The 19,891-nt window shown below is 36.5% G+C and overlaps 1 protein-coding gene across 1 annotated transcript in view; it reads left to right on the top strand.

Annotated features, from left to right (window-relative positions):
• LOC106087999 (ABC transporter G family member 20) overlaps positions 1 to 19,891 on the top strand; it is a 128,650-nt gene that overhangs the window by 34,693 nt on the left and 74,066 nt on the right. The window contains exon 2 of the mRNA XM_013253278.2: positions 2,572 to 2,971. Within this exon, the coding sequence (XP_013108732.1) occupies positions 2,742 to 2,971 (230 nt within the window). The 5' untranslated portion in view covers positions 2,572 to 2,741. The remainder of the gene's footprint in view (positions 1 to 2,571; positions 2,972 to 19,891) is intronic.

The following is a 19,891-nucleotide window of genomic DNA, read 5'->3' as shown; positions in this document are numbered from 1 at the left end:
AATTTGAGCTCAAAATTGATGTTTTTTACAAAAAGCATGTAAAAGTGTTTTTTTCACAAAAAAATTTAAGATCAAGAATAAGATCACAAATTTTACATGCAATCGAATGTAGGGCAAGTACGTGTAAAACGCATTTTTTTGATCTTATGGTTAACGCTATTTGTTTCATTCAGAGACGATCAAAATGTGTCTAAAACGAATACAACATCAAAAATGTACGAATTTGACACATTTTGGGCAAAAATAATAAAACAAGTTGGGTCAAATATTTGACTAATCTGAATGTAGCCTTACATCTGTATTAAGAAAAAATATAGAATTGAAATAGGTTTATTTGACAGATATCCTTTATAGAACTGACAAGTGAATCTATTTTAAGGCTTCGTTAAGTTTTGTGAATAGGGCCGTTAAAAGGCTAAAACTAGGCAAAATACATTTAATATTTTATAAATATTGCTACCTGACACAACACACTACCTGATACAACACACAGCTTACGTTACGTTAGGTAAGAGTGCCGGTGGTTTACGGAATTGCTTAGACAATTTTAAGTTCATTGTGATTTCACAGTAGCGACAGTACAAGACCTCAGGCGGACATCGAATCCAAGACCCCCGCTCTGGCAATCCGAACACGGTAACAACTCGGCAACCGGGGTTCCTAACACACAGCTTAACTATGAATGAATTTCATAGAAGCAGATAAAACTCCAAATTTTTTCTCAGACTTTTTGCATTTATATCAAAAAACAAAAACATAATACACTTTTGCTGACTTTTAAATGTTTTTTTGCTTTACTATTCTTTGAATAGAAATCATTAAACAATGGTCTAAAGCCGGACAATATGCTGCAATGGAATCTCAATTAAAAAAAAATCAAAACACAGTTCCATACAGGTACAAAAGTATATAGGGACTTGAAGACGATATTCTCATTTTTTATCGGTGCTTAAAGTTAATTTCACTGAATTCTTCCGTTTTATTAACTATTCTTTGTAGTATGAAGCCTATAAGCCTATAAGGTAAAAATATTACATTGATAACACCACCTACACTCATAGAAAAAAGTTTGCTGAAAATAGCAAACACAGTCTGCTGAATATAAGTAGTTCATTTTACTGCTATTGTAGCAATAGTTCTGCTATTACAGCAGTAGTAGCAAGCTTACTGCTGAAAAGTCTGTTGTTTGCTGAAAATGACTGCTGCTTAATTATAAAGGGAATGTTAGAAGAAAAAATAGAACACATATGTAAATGTGTGTCCCATTTTCAGCAGACAAAAGCCACAAAATTTGTCGTGGTGCACAAAAAGTCATGATATCCACGCACCACGTCAGAATCAAAAACGGAGGAATAGTCAGAGAAGCAATGCAGTGCAATAAAAAAATACTTAATTCAACCATCGCAGGCAAACAATTGAAGCAATTTTAATCGAAAACGGTGTTAGAATGATACAAAATGCGTACCTCATGAGGAAGCCGATTCCAACGTCGTACTATCCTCGCCAAGAACGATTTTGCCATTATATTATTTCTTATTCTAGGAATAAATAACAACTTTGACCCAGATGAGTTCTATTCCATCAAAGTTTGACTTTGATGACAATATAGTATCTAAATAACGTTTAAAATAAAACCTTGTGTAAATACTACTCTAGTAAAGTATAAGTATATCATTTTTTAAAGATGACTCACGCACCTACCTCACAAAGAAAAAATTAACTAGATATCATTTCTAGTTTGCGAGAAATCTTAATTTCACTGTGCACAAAAATTAAGATTTTTTTTTAAGTACCACAAAAAGGTTTGTTTTAAGCATCACACCCCTCTTAATAGAAAATATTTTAATCTAATTTTCTGGCTCTCTAAGTTTTAAGTAAACATGACATTAAAAGTTTTGAAATTGGTGAGGTAAACATTGAAATTGAATGCTGAACCACCGTGCAAAGGAGCAAATGCAAACAGAGTGACCGAGCGTACATACCTGCTGCAGCATCAGTAGCGTCCGGTATGAAATCGCCAATTATTCATGGTTGAGAACATTTTCAAATATTTCCAACACAAAATGTGCCACAAATTGTATTTTACAAGCGACCAAACCTAAAATATGTGGTGTGTGAACTTGTGCGGAATGCCGAATGCAGAATCTGTTCCACAGCCAGCCGGACAGGAGAGTGAACATGTGGGGCGGGATGTGGGCGTGGGTAAATGCATGCATGCCTCAGTGCACACAGATGGCAAATGAATTGGACATTGGGGAGTATGGACGATGTTTCCACTACATAAACCCTTCACCTATCTGCCATTACATGAAGGTATGTGTATCTGTATGTGCTGGTTGCAAAGTAACTCCATTCAGGGTAGATTTCGCGTATGGCAAAAAGTTTTTCTAATGCGACAAAAGGACGGAAGGCGACACCTATGATTTAATATTAACAACGTCGAGCCAGTGTTTCTGGCTTTCGTATGTTCGCATTACCCCACAGTACGCCTGGGTTCAAATTGGGTCCAAAATATAACTGTATAACTGCTCTTTCAGTTAGAATTTAATGGCTATTATTTTTCATTTTCAGAGTCAACTGATTCGCAACATAGAAGTTGCCAAAGGATTCAATCAACACACTGGACTTTGGATATGCGATAGTTTGATTTTTAATTGACATTAAAACACTCAAACATCGCCTGTGACAAGCTCTGTAGGAAATTTTGCAAAAGACCATCTGGAAGTTTACACCGCACAAAAATGGATGCTGAATCTGAGGGAGTCCAGCCAGTTGATCCAAAAACCAATGTTTCGAATGCCGAAGTGGATTTAGCAGCTCGACGCCGCCTGTTTATGACCCAGGCCTCAACATTGGCCTCCAGGCGCCAGCAAGCAGTTTGTGTTCGCCGCGCTCATAAAATGTATGGCACGGCCAAAAACCCCAATGTTGTCCTTGACGGGCTCAACATGACTGTTGCAAAAGGTTCCATGTAAGTATTACGCCCCTTTAATCGCATGTCACACATGTTTTTGGTGATGGTGTCGTTGTGAGCGTCATATATAATAGTCATTGCGTCGTATGTGATTGCATTCATGATGAATGAGAATCGCTCATTATGGCTTTTAGAAGGCAATGACTAATGAAAACCAGTCATTACCATTCAAAGAAGTAATTGAATTATAAGTTTTTCAGTTGTGGAGACATCAATTGCCGTAGATTGGTAGGTCACATCGAAGCTTTATAAAAACGCTTTCACGAGGTGAGTGTGGTAGTTACCAGGTTCGACACCATACATCCTACCACATAGCACACCTACAATTATTTTAGAATATTCGACCAAAAAATATGTATAACAATGTGACCATATTTTATTATTATATGGCCACATTGTTAGTGCACTTGCTTAGACGTCAAAATAGGGCGATACACATATTAAGGAGCTGTATTTAAAGTTGAAACAATTTCTATTTGATTCCAGAATGGCCTCTTCGCCTTATATTCAATCTCTGGTGTGCCTCAGGGTAGTATCCTAGTTTTTTATCTTAATCATAAACGACATTTCCTCGAGCTTCTTATAAATTCATCGAGATGTGCTAACGTCTCATTTTACAGTTTGCGTCATCCCATTCATACTTCATTCAAAATTGGAAATTGTGGGCTTAAAAATCAATGTTAGTTCGCAATCTTGGCGTGATTTTTGATTTTTCCTTAATCTTTGTTCCACAAATTGTTTATATAATATCTGATGCTTATAAAGTCCTTGGTTATTATTAAAGAAAATCCTTTGATTTTTCTGATCCTAACACTTTTAAGTTATTATATATAACTTTTGTTAGATCAAAGTTAGAGTGTGCAGCCATCATTTGGGATGTTTAATTTATTTCGCATATTGATCATATTGAGCGAATTCAAAAACTTTTTCTAAATTTGCCCTTAGGCCTTTATTACCTCTGAAACGTCCACTATATCGATTGTCATGCTTGTTACTGGGATTCCAGAGTTTGGATTGTCGTAGAAAATTTCAATCTGCTTTATTCATTATTGATTTGATAAATAGTGGCATTGAATCTCCTGATTTGTTGGATTTAGTTCCGTTTTTTTGTTCATGTAAGAAGTTTACGATTCACTGATTCATTTAGCATAACATTTCACCGTTGCAATTATGTCCAGCAAAGGATCACTAACACGCTCATTTTTAAATTTAAATCGAATTAATTAAAATTTTCAAAATGAATCAAAGTCAAGTATTGAGTCAAGTGTATATTATGCTTTTTACCTAAATAAGGTGAGATTGAAAAATATATTAATCCGCCCCATTTATCTATGGACATACACCTAAGCCTGTAATCGACTTGTTGTGCGCTCCAAATACTAATAAAGTAAAGAAATAATTTTTGTAAATATTTTTATAGATTTGAATTTTAATCTTAGTCTGTAAATTTCCATTGGCTATAATAATAAATAATTAATTGTAGAATTTTTGATTAAAATCGGTCAAAAAATATATGGGAGCTATATCAAAATCTGACAAGTCGCAAAAAAGACCTTACTCAAAATGTAGAGAAAATCTGTTAAAAAAATACGCTGAATCCCTTAAAGTGAGAATCGGATGGTACGTACATATATAGGGCAGCTAGATCTGAATTTGAACCGATTTCTATGAAATTCAACAGCAATGTCTATTTTTTCAAATTCACTTGACTTGGTCTCTATTTCAAAAAATATGACTGCGCCAAATTTTAAGACAATCTGGTGAAAATTGAAAACTAACTTGGGCAGACAGACAGACGGACAAAGCTTAATCAAATCAGAAAGTGATTCCCTCTTTCTTCTGGGTGTTACAAGCAAATTCTTTATGTTATAACTCCCTGTACCGCCGTAGTGGTGTAGGGTATGAAATAGTATAAAACATTCAGTTGGAGGAGACTGTTCACAGATAGCCAATTCATGAAAGCTTTTAATTGATACTTGAAATGCACATTGTTGAACTCTCCCTCGTTTATTATGAGATATGCTATGAATGCTGATATTTTTGATTGAATAACTGCCAATGCTTGCAATTAGTTTCTAAAGTTGTTTTTCTGGGACGACTATGAAATTAACTTCGCGGTCAGGAGGGCAAACAATATCGGAAAGATATTGATATTGGCATGTTCATTTCACAGTGTTAATCAATCAAATGAGTCCCGATTTGAGTCACAAGAATGTTACTTAAGTTGTGACTTCGAATTTAGCCTTCTGTACGTTCAGAAAGCATGCCTGCATCTCTAATTAACTGTGTGGGATAATTACAGTGGAATGGTTGCAGACAGCGAAACATTCTTGGACGTAATCTGTAATGATTGCGAAAAACTTTAATGGACATGATCATTTTGACTCAAATCCAATTATTTCCTACTCCGCCCTAATGGGCACAGAACAGCAGTGATTAGATCTTAATTACCACAATTAGAAGGTAAACGATTCCCTATACAACGATCGCAATACACACAAGCCAGTCAGTGCGCGTCTTTGGATTGCAAGCAATATGATGTGATTTTCTGGAAGTGAACTTTGTAGCTGCAGTTTATTTACAAGCTCCAAATCCGGATTGATCCCCAACTACAACACCATCTTGTTTGCCTTGCATATTTGCTGTTTTCAATCGATTAAGCCCTAATGCGTTTTAGATGCAACTGTGATGTTCAAAAACTTAATTCGATATTGAAAAATTTACATAGCCACACACACACACTTCAGTGACATTGATTGGCTAGCTAGCAAAGTTAAATAGTCAGACAATTAGTTCATGCAAATGCTGAACTCATTCCGAGTGAAATAAAACCGCCATAAATTATCTGCGAATGCATTCCAAAGTCGCATAGAGTGCATTCGTTGCCGTAGGTATGTGTGCGCGTTTGTACCTGCCGAACATTCAAATTTATGTGAATGTACTCTTGTGTGTATGTATGTATTTATGTGAACTGTATTTGGAAGCAACACTGATAATCCAAATCCAATTCTAGTAAACGATAAATGGAATATTGCCGCCGGACGAATGAATGGAACGCAAAATTGTCGATATTACTAATTGCGACTCAATGAAGCGCTTAAAATGCCAGAGGTCATTAAATCAACCCCCACTCACCCAACTCCCTTCCTTCCCTTTTACTCACACATACCAACAAATATAGTTGACTGTAACTTTGTCGAAGGGCTTCGTTTAAAATGCCACGTAAACCCTGTGCAATACCCGGATTGAAGCTAAGTCGACAAATGCATTCACGAAAATTCCTATTTGTGGGGACTGTTGAAACAAATGAACTTGGGCCCAAATCCGTTTTGTTTTTGAAGATGCAGACTAAAAGTCATTCGAGTTATAAATTGTTGCATTGCAATCATTGATACATTGCAAAGTTACACAAGCCGTGAAGGACAAAAGCAAAACGCGGCGCAAGCCGAAAATAAAACGAGGCAGAGAGTGAAAACATTTGAAAAATTACAAAACTTTTATTTTATTGTAGATCAAAAAGCAAGATCAAATATGCCTGATGTATTTGGCCTTCGAATCGTTAAACCTATTTGAGAATTATTTGTGGGTTAAAAGTACGCTAACATTGGCCACTAAATCCGGATTTATGGCTTTTTCGAGATTGAAGTGCTAAATCCAAATCATCACATTCAAAATTTCAGCCAAATCGGAAAAGAATTGCGCTCTCTGGAAGCTCAAGAGTTCAGGACCCAAGATCGGTTTATATGGCAGCTATATCAAAACATGGACCAATTTGACCCGTTTACAATCCCAACCGACCTACACTAAGAAGAAGTATTTGTACAAAATTTCAAACGCCTAGCTTACTATTTCGAAAGATAGCGTGCTTTCGACGGACAGACGGACGAACAAGGCTAGATCGACTTAAAATGTCATGACGATCAAGAATTCTATGAATACTCGATTAATCGAATAGCAATTAATCGAGTGTGCACCCTAGTATCTACGGCTCCAATCACGAAAATGGTTTCAGTGGAGTAATCTTAAAAAGAAAATCAATGACATGTGATGGATAGTGCTCGTCCCAGAAGACTAGAAAAAATTGGCTTCAATATGTTGTCCATAGAGAAAGTTATAGGTTTGGGAGCTACTTGATTTTTATCGATTCGGACTTGATGTTTATGCAAATTTCACAAAGTGGAGAGCTGTTGAAATGTATTATCAGATAAGATATGACCCTTCTAAGGAGTTAAGAAGCTAAGGCGCATAATCGGTCTATTTGGGTGCTACATCCAATCGTGGACTTATTGACAGAACTATTAAATCTTGGTTTTACGAAGCCAAATTTGCGTAGAATCATAAAAGTTTTCAAATGTACTCGAATTCGGGTGAGAAATAAACCTTATGTTAGTTCGAGAAGACAAATCGGATAAGCTGTTTGTTTAGAGACGAAAGCCAATAGTGATTCGAAATATGCTTCTAAGGCCCAATTAGGTATGTCCGTTGATAGCACGCTATCTTTCGAAGTACTTAAGCTAGGCGCTTGAAATTTTGTACAAATACTTCTTATTATTGTAGGTCGGTTGGGCTTCTAAATGAATCAAATCGGTCCATTGTTTTGGATAAAGCTGCCATATAAACCGATCTTGGGTTTTGACTCCTTGAGCATTTAGAGAACACAATTCTAATCCGATTTGGCTGAAATTTTGAATGAATTGTTTTGGTATCACTTCCAACAATTGTGTTAGGTATGACTAACACAATTCTTATTCGATTTGGCTGAAATTTTGCACATATCATTTTGGTGTTACTTCCAACTACTTTGTCAAGTATGGTCTAAACCAGTCCATAATCTGATATAGCCGCCATATAAACCTCTCCCGATTAGACTTCTTGGGCTTCTAGAGGGCGCAATTCTTATGCAATTGGGTTGCAATTTTGCATATGCCGCTTTGATATGGCTTTCAACAACTGTTCCAAGTATGGTCTAAATCGGTTGATAGCTACCATATAACCGATCTCCCATTTTGACTTTATTAGCCTCTGTAGGGCGCAATTATCACTGGATTTGCCTGAAATTGTGGAGGTGGTGTTTTTCTACGACTTCTAACAGCCATTACAAGTACGGTCCATATCGGTCATATATATTTGAAAAAGTCATTCAAAGAATTGACAAATGCGATCCATGGTGGTAGAACTTAGCACGCTTTTACTTTTTTTTGACAATTTGGTTGCTACATGGGCGTACAATTGGAGATGCACACATTTAGCACCCTAATCTAAGTTGTCAATTCGTTCGGAAGTCAAGAGCTTGCTTGTCTCATTTTTTGTAACAAACATATTTTGAAAATTACAATTATTTTTTCTGATAAGACCCGAAAAGAAGATTCGTTTCAAAGCTTGAGTTATATGTAATTCAATATTGCGCTCCACATGTGCATTCCTGTAGTCTTTCGCACAAAGTGGAAGTAACTGGAAAAATTTTCCATGATCTGTGTTTAAAAAGAACAAGGCAGCGAACAAGTCTGTGTAGAGGTTAAATGCATTTGTCATAAACTTTCCATGACTATAATTCTAATCAGTCATTTTTCCATTCGCTGCAACTGAGAGCAGCAGTGACGTGTTTCCCCATGCTCAGTGCAAAACGCGATATCCAATTCAGATGTAGGGGGGAAGAACAAAAACGGAAAAATAAATGATAATTAGTTTGCGATCCCCGACCTACTCGCTTCGTTTATCTAGCATGCGGCCGTCTTCGCACCGCACGTAAGCGATAGTCACCCTTACTTGGCTCGTCCATATGCATTCAGTTCTCGACTGTTACCACATGAAACTGGTTGGCTAACAACATCATTATTCTTCAGGGTCAAGAGAATAAAACGGCAGCAATAACTAACGATCGATGACCGACGCAGCGCTTTATGACAAACCCGCTTTTGTTAAAGTCATCACTTTAAGGTTTTTATATTGGAATAAGCTGAGCAAAACAAACGAGGCAAAAGTTAACTGCCGCTACTTAGACTGGCAAACGGAAAGCCAAAGTGATTAATTCACACAAACGAACGTCAAGAAACTGGTCTGATGGGAGCGATGCAAATCGGCTGCCTCCGCTCAGAGTTCAGCTGTAGTCCGTACATTTTTGTTACAGCGGAGGTGATAATGAACGCCAAAAAGGGGTGGTGGGGAGTGGTAATAACCTCTAACAACGGAGTGCAAAGCTTCCTTAATCTGCAGCGGTTAAGTTCAAGTGCAGTCAGTCATTTACATGGCTTGGCCTAAAACAAGCAAACTTGCATGTTAAGTGGACTTGTTGGTTGCATGAAACACGTCAGTCTTTTTAACTGCCTTCTGGTTTCTCTTTTGGCTATTGCACCACTTCCGGCTTAGATATGTGTCGGATTCTGGTATGCAGAACATGAGAAAATGTGCGGCCGTTCTGCGGCCGAGTTTCAGACGGGCCGAAACATTTATACCCAACACCATTGATGGCTATGGCTAGTTTTATACCCTTCTCCATAGATTAGTATACCATCTAGTCATTCCGTTTGTAACACATCGAACTATTGATATGGGACCTTATAATGTATACATTTTTCAGTTTCAGACGGGCCGAAACATTTATACCCAACACCATTGATGGCTATGGCTAGTTTTATACCCTTCTCCATAGATTAGTATACCATCTAGTCATTCCGTTTGTAACACATCGAACTATTGATATGGGACCTTATAATGTATACATTTGTCATCGTCTCGACATTCGTCCGTCCATCCGCCCGTCTGTGAAATCCCCGATAGCAGTCAAAGAGTAAAACTAGCTACTTCGAATTTTTCGCACATACTTCTTATTGATGTATGTCGTTGGGTATCGCAAATGGGTCATATCGGTTCAGATTTGGATATAGCACCCATATAAACGGTTCCGTCGATATTTCTTCTTTAGCGCCTAAAGGGGTCCATTTCCACGCGATTTGGCCAATCGCACTATATTCATATGGTCTGAATCAGTCCAAAATCTGACAAAGCTTTCATATAAACCCATCTCCCGAAAGTATTTCTTGGGCATCTAGAGTTTACAATTCTTATCCGATTGGTTTTAAATTTTGACTTCAACTAGACCTCCAACATTCCTACCAAGTATAGTCAGAATCGGTCCATAAACTGACAAAGCTTCAATATTTCCTATTTCCCTAGTTGACTTATTGAGCCACTACAGAAAGCAATTCTTATCTATTTACTGCCTCCCTACCCATTTAGATTAATCGTACAAAAAACTTGACAAATGCCATCCATTGTTGAGGGAATATAAGATTCGGCCCGGCCGAACTAAGCATGCTTTTTATTGTTCATCCTTCAAATTAGGCCCAGGTGCAAGCATGCTGTTTTTTTTACTGGAAACCTAACGTAATTGAAAAACTTGAAGACTTTTGACAGTTAAATGCTACGAGAAGTGCCAAATATGATTCAAACCAGAGAATTTAATTAAAAAATTCCAATTGTTCTCGAATGGGTTATCTCAGCCCAAATTAAGATGAAAAAGTTTCTGCTTAGACTGATTGCCCGATTTAGCGTCTTGATCCCATGAAAATAATATGTATTATCCAATTTCAATAGAGTTTGAAGCAGTGAGTTATTTGAGAACCCTTAAATTCTATGCCGCAGATAGTGTAGATCATAGTCTGCTAGCAAAGAATCGCTGGGTGAGTGTATTCGACTGCTCATTACCAGCAAGGTCGGACGCGTCATGGTTGGACGCGTCATGGTTTGTCTTTGATCTTAACATTTTCCAAAAAATGGCTCAAGAATTTTTATAAAATTTTGTACGAGTAATAAAATTAAGTGTGCGGATGCATTTTTAATGTTGACTGTGGGACATGGTGAAGCTGCGACTAAACTAAAACAAGGTTAATCGGTAGTACAAAATTCATATCTATATGTAGTGTTACTGACTGATATTCGCCCAGAAGAATTGGTTAAACTTACACGCAAAAAAATTATTCATTTCACATAAAGGATATTTTCGACAAGTAAACTACTTTTGTGAAAAATGTTGGACTTTACTTACAATGGCATACACTTTTTTACCCTGACAATACCTTTTAATCAATATCAAAGACTTTTAGTGAAATGCCAATGCTATGAAAGTAGTAAATATATATCGCTTGACAAATAGTATAGCGATATAAATACCTTTATCTGCATTCCATATGATCTTTATTGGTCTATGAATTCGCTCGGGGGTTAAGGGTCATTTAAGTTTGGATGTTAGATGTACACCATTCTTAGAATAATTTATTTGTGCCCGATATTCTCATGATGTCCGATTTGGGGCTGTTTTCGGGGGAGAGGTTGTCCCCCAGACACTTGGCCCTGAAAAAATATCAGCATTTTGCTCTACTCTCAAATATAATTTATTTAAACCCCATGTTGCCATTGATTAAAGGGGAGTTTATGGGATGAGTCGTCCCCCAAAAACATGGCTCCAAAATTCGTTATCAAATTCGTTTTCTAATCTCAAACACCTTTCATTTGAGCCACATATTACCATGGTCGGAAGTGGCGGTGCCCTAAATACATGGGTCCAATATTTGGATATCAGATTACTATTCTACACTCAAATGTCTTTTAGTTGAGCCCCTTATTGCCATGGCCAGTATATAAGTCCTGTTTGGGGGTGTTTTGGGGTGGACCCACAGAAACTTGGTGCCACATTTGGATATCAGATTCGTATTCTACACTCAAATACGTATTCTACTTGAGTCCCATATTGTCATGGTCGGTAAATATCCATCGAAATATGGATGCAAAATTTTTGTTTTTAGCTTACTATAGTAAAGCACACAAAATTTTGCTTAAATCGCACCACCCATCTCTGAGATCAGGCGTTTCTGAGAATTAGGATAAGGGGAGGGTCCGTCCCCCTTTAGTAATGAAAAAGTGTAGTACCCTATTTCACCACGGGACCATTATGCACCATTTGTGAAAATTTCAAGAAAATCGGTTCAGTCGTTTTTGATTCTTTTGGGAACACAAACAAACAAATAACCAAACCGACAACAAACACAAATTGATTTTTATACCCACAACCGAACAATGGGGGTATATTCGTTTTGTCATTCCGTTTGCAACACATCGAAATATCCATTTCCGTCCCTATAAAGTATATATATTCTTGATCAGCGTAAAAATCTAAAACAATCTAGACATGTCCGTCCGTCTGTCTGTTGAAATCACACTACAGTCTCTAAAAATAGAGATATTGAGCTGAAATTTTGCACATATTTTTTTTTTCCATAAGCAAGTTCGAAGATGGGCTATATCGGACTATATCTTAATATAGCCCTCATGTAGACCGATCCGTCGATGTAGGGTCTTAGGCCCATAAAAGCCACATTTATAATCCGATTTTTCTGAAATTTGGGATAGAGAGTTATGTTAGGTCCTTCGACATCCTTCTTCAATTTGGCCCAGATCGGTCCGAGTTTGGATATAGCTGCCATATAGACCAATCCGCTGATTTAGGCTTTTAGGCCCATAAAAGCCACATTTATTATCCGATTTTGCTGAAATTTGGGATAGTGAGTTACGTTAGGTCCTTCGACATCCTTCTTCAATTAGGCCCAGATCGTTCCAGACTTGGATATAGCTGCCATATAGACCAAACCGCCGATTTAGGGTCTTAGGCCCATAAAAGCGTTTTGCCCTTTGACATCCTTCCTCATGCCATATAGACCGATCTCTCGATTTAAGGTCTTGCGTCCATAAAAGACGCATGTATTGTCCGATTTTGCCAAAATTTGGGACAGTAAGTTGTGTTCGGCCCTTCGACATCCTTCTTCAATTTGGCCCAGATCGGTCCAGAATTGGATATAGCTGCCATAGAGACCAATCTCTCGCTACTTACAAGACCAATATTTTTTTATACACAATTGAACAATGGCTTGTACTTATAAGTATTTGGTCCAAATCGGAACATATTTCGATATAGGTGCTACGGGGCATAATGTATACATTTTCCACCGGATTTTGACGAAAGGTGGTTTACATATATACCAGAGGTGGTGGGTATCCAAAGTTCGGCCCGGCCGAACTAAACGTCATTTTGGATTTCTGCTAGTTTTTCTTAATAAAACAAAAAATTAATTATAGGAGTTGTTGTTTTTGCACATTTATATACCTATTTTGAAATCAATATTTCTTTATCGCGTAAATTACCAAACAATGCATGTGCCTTAGAAATTCTTACTGTATTTTCTTGTACCTTGCAACAATTTGACTGTGCCTGTAATGATGTTAGTCATTGGACATACCAGCATTTGTGTACCAAAGGCGCCATTTTAAAAATTGAAACTTTCCGAGTTAACCATCCTCACTCGAGCGAGCAGCTGAACTAACGAGCAGTAGTGAAAATATTTCCCCATCATTGGTCCATACGCTTTTATACTAACCCTTTCTCCATAGTAGGAGAGACACAAGAGAATAGTTATTGGTGCGGTAAACGATATGAGGCTGGACTGTTTAAAATTCGAACTAGAACAAACAAAAAACTAAATTACTTAAGCATTGTTGTTGCCTTTCACTTAAAACTCATTTTTGTGCTAATGCAAAGCCATATTGATATTGAGTATACTAATAGAAATCATTGTTACTGTGAACGTTCCCACAAAAAGAGTGACATAAAATGAGAGCACTAAGTGGCAATATGAGAGATAAAAGTTGTATGTGTGAAAGATAGAGATCACTGTTGCGGTGGGGTGTTATTGTGGTGGGTGTTGTGCTTGTGTGTCATACGGAGGTCAGCCAGCTGCATATTTTTTTCTCATTTTCCTCTGATGAAGATTGATGGCGTATCAGAAATCGCGATACAGATAGCCGGTCAAATGTTTTTTTAGCAACATCACAATCATAGAAAAGTTTTTCTGAAAATAGCAAACACTGTCTGCTGAATATTAGTAGTTAATTTGGTGCTATTGCAGCAGTAGTAAATAAATATGTAAATATGTGTTTCAGTGGATGTTTATAATCACCACTGAATGTATGCTTTCCATAACCTTTTTTCTTTAAATTTAGATACAAAATGCCATCCCAGTCATTAGTAGATCAATAACAAAAAATACGAACTAGCTCAGCTACAATTCAAAATGTATACCAACGGATGGATCAGGTAATACGCAGTTATATTCCCCAAAATCAAATCATGCCTATGGTAGTCAAAACAAGTAATAGGCAACCATTAAAAGTAGCATGCATTTTTTTCAGTAGAAAAAACAGCAGTAATGTCTGCTTTCCCATTTTCAGCAGACAAAAACTGCTGTTTTAGCAAACATTCTTGCTGTTTTGAATAAAAAATTTGGCTGAGTGCACACATGTTGCCTTACTTTTGATAGTCCTTTGCTGTGGTATTCTTTGAATAGAAAGCATGGAACGAAATGGTCTTTAGCCGGAATCTAAATTAATATTTAAATAATAAAATAATTTTTGTTTGTTTCTCTTTCGAGACGAGCTGGATGATCGGAGATGCAAATGGAAAGCCAAAGATAGCAACACACACCAACCACTATGCGACGCGTTTCGTCCTTGGTTAGAAAAATTTGGCAGAGCCCGGCCAGGATTCTGTTGGGACAGTATGGAATTCAAATAAAAGGTGTTTGATAGTAGATAACGAATCTGATATTAATATGAGGGAAAAAGTATCTGGGTGGCCGCCTACACCCAAAAAATCACTCTTCAATGGATACATAGACCCATCGTGATGATATGTGATGGCAGTAGAGAAAAAATGTTATATATTTTTATTTGTTTGTTGGTTCCGTATAGACTCGAAAATGGCTGAAGTGATTTTCTTGAAATTTTTACAGATTGTGCAGATTGGAAGATGTGATAGGCTATTTAACTTTTTGGTATCGGAATGGGGGATATGGGATTCAAGAAAAAGTATTTTTGAAGAGAACTTGAAACGTGTACCCAAATGTGGGGACAGAGGACTGTCCCGCCCCAAAAACCACCCCTCACCATTTCAACTGATTGAGGCAATATAGGGAGTAAGCGTGGGGGCCACTAAATGAACTTCAAAAGAATATGTTTGCCGATCGAGATAATATGAGACACATATTAAAGGTCATTAAAAGTGGAGTACGAATCTGATATTAATTTTAGACAAAAAGTGTCTGGGAAGCCTCCCGACTCAGGAAAAAACATGCGGAACAACCGGGACATTGTAGGACTTAAATAAAAGGACTTAGGGAGTAATCTACCAATCTAATATTCAAATTTGGGGACAAGTGTCTGGATCTGCCACAAATCCCCTTTAACGGACGTGAAGGCCAATCGGAACGATATAGGACTAAAGTGTGATCGTCTGCCCAAAAAAAAGGACCCAACCACCGGCTGTAGTTTTCGTTTGTAATGCACAGAAAAAATATGGATCGGCTTAGATACTGGAGCCCATAGTAATTGAAGTAATTGTACAAAATTTTAGCCAAATCGCATAAAATTTGCGCCCTGTAGGGGTTCATGAAATACAATAGAAAGATCGGTTTAAATGGGAGCGATATGACCCATTTATAATCCCAACGAACCTACGCTAATAGGAAGTATTTGTGCACCGATTAAATAGGGTATTGACTTATAAAAAAATTTTCAAACAAGGAGTTAATTATTTTATAAATTTTTTATAAAAAAATTCGATTTTTATATCACGGCAAAGCTAAACAAGGCATGCGTTGAACATATTTTTAATTGTACGAATTAAATTGTTATTTAATAGTATGAATTGTGCATTGATCAAGATTATATTGTGTTCCCTTTAAACCATATGTAATGCAGAAGAAGTTCGAACGAGCCAAATATATGGCCAGCTTCTATCACATGCAGACGCAAAGTGGCGTAGCTAGACAAATATCAAGAAAAATAGAAAGTAAGTTTTTTATCGCTTCATAAAATATAATTGATTTAATTATAATTTCGAAGTAAAAGTTATTATGAAACTTGTTACCCTGAAATAGTGTAAAGCTGGGTATTCTGTTCGGCTTTTCACGCGAAATGCTGTAAAACGTCGGCGAATCGTTGGCTAATATGCGGAAAAGTTGTACTATGCTAATAGTGAGAATTGCAAAAAATTACCATCTCTTGAAACTATTTCCGGCATAATTTTTTGGATTTTATTGGTTTAAATGGTTTGTTTTTCTTTATTTATTTGCGAAAAATATATAAATCGAGGAACCAATGAGTGCAGATAAAGAAACGTGTTTTGGTATGGAAACACAAATATTTGATTGCTGCCAAATTTCGCTCGCGGCTATTCTAAAAGCAGAATAGAATACTAACCCTGTGGATCCAGATTTCGTGGAATTGTACGCAAAATGCTAAAATTGCTATTTATTACGATTTATTTTAAATATTTATATAAATTAATTTGCAAATCATGTCCCGAACAATGAAGAGAGGCTCATAATCAAACGACAATTTTTCTTCTTTTTTCGAAGCCTGCGATCATTTAATAAACAAATACATATTTTTAAGAAATGTATTTCATGTTTAATACGAAATTTGATGTTATAAAATAAAGTTTTTTTGTTTGTGAAAAATGTCTATTTGCTACCAAGAACATGTGTATCAATTAAAAAGTATTGCCTTGGTTAGTTTGTTTGTTTCCCCCACTGTGTCAAGTTCGTGTTAACAGTCGTCGCAGCAGCTAAGCAACGGAACACAACTCCACAGATTCGTCTTTGTTATCACAAGCACTTGGCCAAAGCATTGGTTGACATTGACCCACTTTTCTGCGCTGACCAGACACTGCTTGCTGCTTATTAACATGGAGAGTCACCAGCCGAAGAAGCGCTCTTCTTCGCAAGTCGAGCACGCTGCTTACTAGCGGTTAGCGTGTTTGAGTTCAATTTGACGCTAACCTGCTTTTGTATTTTTCCGCACCGGTAGTTTAATTTCACGTCAAATTTTCGAACTTAACAGAGCCACTGAAAGAGAACTACAATCTGACTGGCAAGTACTTGACATTGACTCTATAGAAATGACATCGTAGTTGTAGCGAAGCGCTGAATGAAAATAATTTGTTGGTATTTAATCGCGACTAGCAACATTTTAGATTGAAGTGAAGTAGCTTTTTGACTAAGTGAATTTAGTTGAGTTGCAGAAGAGGGTAATATGTTGCAGAAATTCACCCTCTTGCTACGGTTTTTTAAGACATTACCTGAAGGTAATATTTAATAATTTAATGCTCCAAAATAATTTTGTGTCCTTTTTTCAACACAAACTTTGTACCATGTACCCGAATATTTGTTCCCTTTTGCTAATTTGATATTGTCTAGCTGTCATCTCCGCGATCATTTTCCCCACATGCCTATCACATACTATCACTTGCCGCACGTATTTTCCATAAATACGCATATATCCCATTATGATGCCAAAGCTAATCCGACCTTCTTCTAAATCGGCTTAGAATAAGATTAAGCGTCCTATCATTACTTGGACGCTTAATCTTATTCTAAGCCGATTTAGACCTAAACTTTAATTTACACTTATAGTTTAGGTGTAAAGTTAACGTCCGATCCTCGATTCTCTTTCAGTTTTCAACATCTAAAACATTTATATTGTCGTTGCAATTTTTTTACATTTTTTTTAAGAAAAAAAGTTAATTTTTTGGTTTGTAATAACTGGTCATATGAATCAATTGTTAGTGTCTTTTGAGTCCAAGCGGATGTAAAAAATATAGGAGAGATTGTTTTAAATGTGTTTTGAAGAAAAGAAATGTTGTTAAGACAAAGCAGGACACATATGACACCACTGCTGGACGTGTTTCGATGAGTAGACATATCCGACCCTCTGACTGGCCTACGGTTTCACAGCCTGTTGTTCGTTGTACTTATAGCCAAGATCATTAGCACTTAGCATATGTGGTATCTTAATCACAAACTACTGACAAACCATTACATGTAGACTAATTTCTCTCTGAGCCACATCTCTTCAAACAAACTCCAAACTCCTGTCAACGTGAGTGGTAATTTGTTTTTTTTATCAAATGCCACAAAACTCTAAAACAGTTTCCAGAAATATCTCTCAACAACTTGAAGAAAATTTTTTGTTTGCAATATAAAGCTTTAAAAAATTGCTGACTTTCAACAAGCCAATTTTGGCCTGTGATTGACATATGCATATGTTGGATTTATGACGAGGACATCTGAAACATATTTCAATAATTCAGATGGTATTTGTGAAGCCTGTAGCGATGTGGAACTTCTCTATATTGGATGAAATAATACACCACATGTGTACTTCTTTGGCGTGCCTTTCATAGATTGCGCTTTGCATTAAGGAGATTGGTGACGTTCCCAGCAGTAGCGATTCCCGAAGAAAACCCCTTTTATATACACAGCACAAATGCTTAGCAATAAATGGGAATAAATTGATTTGCTTTAAATATTCTCACTTTTCTAAGTTTGGTTCTGTAAAGCTTTTTATCAAATGCCGCCTCTCCACTGGGCGTAATTGTACGTATTGTGGACAGCACTGCTTGAGACAACTAAGCCGCATAAAAGTCAGGTCAATGTCTCTTTAAATTTCCAAAATAATTCGAATGGAGTCATTTAATAGTTATACAATAATTATATGTCTGAAACACAAATTGGCAGTATGTTTACACTTAAACTCTGCCATTGCCATTCATACCTGTATTCAGAAGTTTCCCCTCCAAATGCATCGACGGACAATGGCGAAGTTCCAATTAGAAAATTCTAGCCACAAATTGTGTTAATTGCTGTAATTGCTCAATGAATTGTAAGTCCACACAGCAATGGACAGGAATGTTCAAATAGAATGATGGCGGTTGTATTAGCGCCAAACAAATGGCCTCATTCAGGCCTTTTAGGAATCTACCTATCAACAATTTGCTGACATCCACAGTCATTGCTAAAACACTGAACTGAACTGAAAACAGTGAAATACGGGACTCATTTATAAGTGATCGTAAATGGCACGTAAGAAACTTTCGATCAAAAAATGTTGTGAAGATCGTTTAACAAATGTCCAAGTAATTGCAGCATTTGTCAAAATAGGGCGAACATATGTAAGGGGGCGACATATGGCAAAATCTGAAACGATTTTGATCAAATTCGTACCCATAGTAAAACATAAAAGAATGTTGAGAAAATCTGTTAAGAAATAAGCTGACAAAGGCTCTATAATTGAAAATCTTGTGTTATATATACATATATAATGGGTTGCCCAAAAAGTAATATATATATATAATATATATATATATATAAATATAAATTCAAATATATATATATATATATATATATAAATATAAATTCAAATATATATATATATATATATATATATATATATATAAATATAAATTCAACAGCAATGTCGCAAATTATAGGAGAATCCTTCGTGCCGATTTTCGCAATATTACGCGCGCATGGTAATTGTAAGTTCCAAACAATTTCAAATAGCTAAACAACATAGGTCGTCATATAATTTGCTTTCAAAATTCTTTTAAAACCAGAAACACTCAGCTCTTGCAAGACAACAAAGCAAGGTATTAAATTGTCTGTGTGCAACAAATTTCATAATTTGCCGTATGCTATTAAATCGACCATCCATCTTCAAGAAATTGTTAAAAGAACACATTTTATTTGACAATCTATTGTAAATAATTCGGAAATGAATTTTGTTTCTGTTATATAGAAAACCATTTCGTATAAATTTTCTTTTTATATGTATGTAAAAGTATATATTTGTATTCGTTGGGGTATCTACCACAGGCGGGGGGTATGTAAAAGTCTATATTTGTATTCGTCTGTCTGTCGTGTCCGTCTGTCTGTCCGTCGAAAGCACGCTAACTTTCGAAGAAGTAAAGCTAGCCGCTTGAAATTTTGCACAAATACTTCTTTTTAGTGTAGGTCGAATGAGATTGTAAAT

The sequence above is a fragment of the Stomoxys calcitrans genome, chromosome 2 (assembly GCF_963082655.1).
Source record: "Stomoxys calcitrans chromosome 2, idStoCalc2.1, whole genome shotgun sequence".
Taxonomy (NCBI): domain Eukaryota; kingdom Metazoa; phylum Arthropoda; class Insecta; order Diptera; family Muscidae; genus Stomoxys; species Stomoxys calcitrans.
Note: the sequence above shows the minus strand (reverse complement) of the source record. Positions and strands in the feature narration are given on the sequence as shown.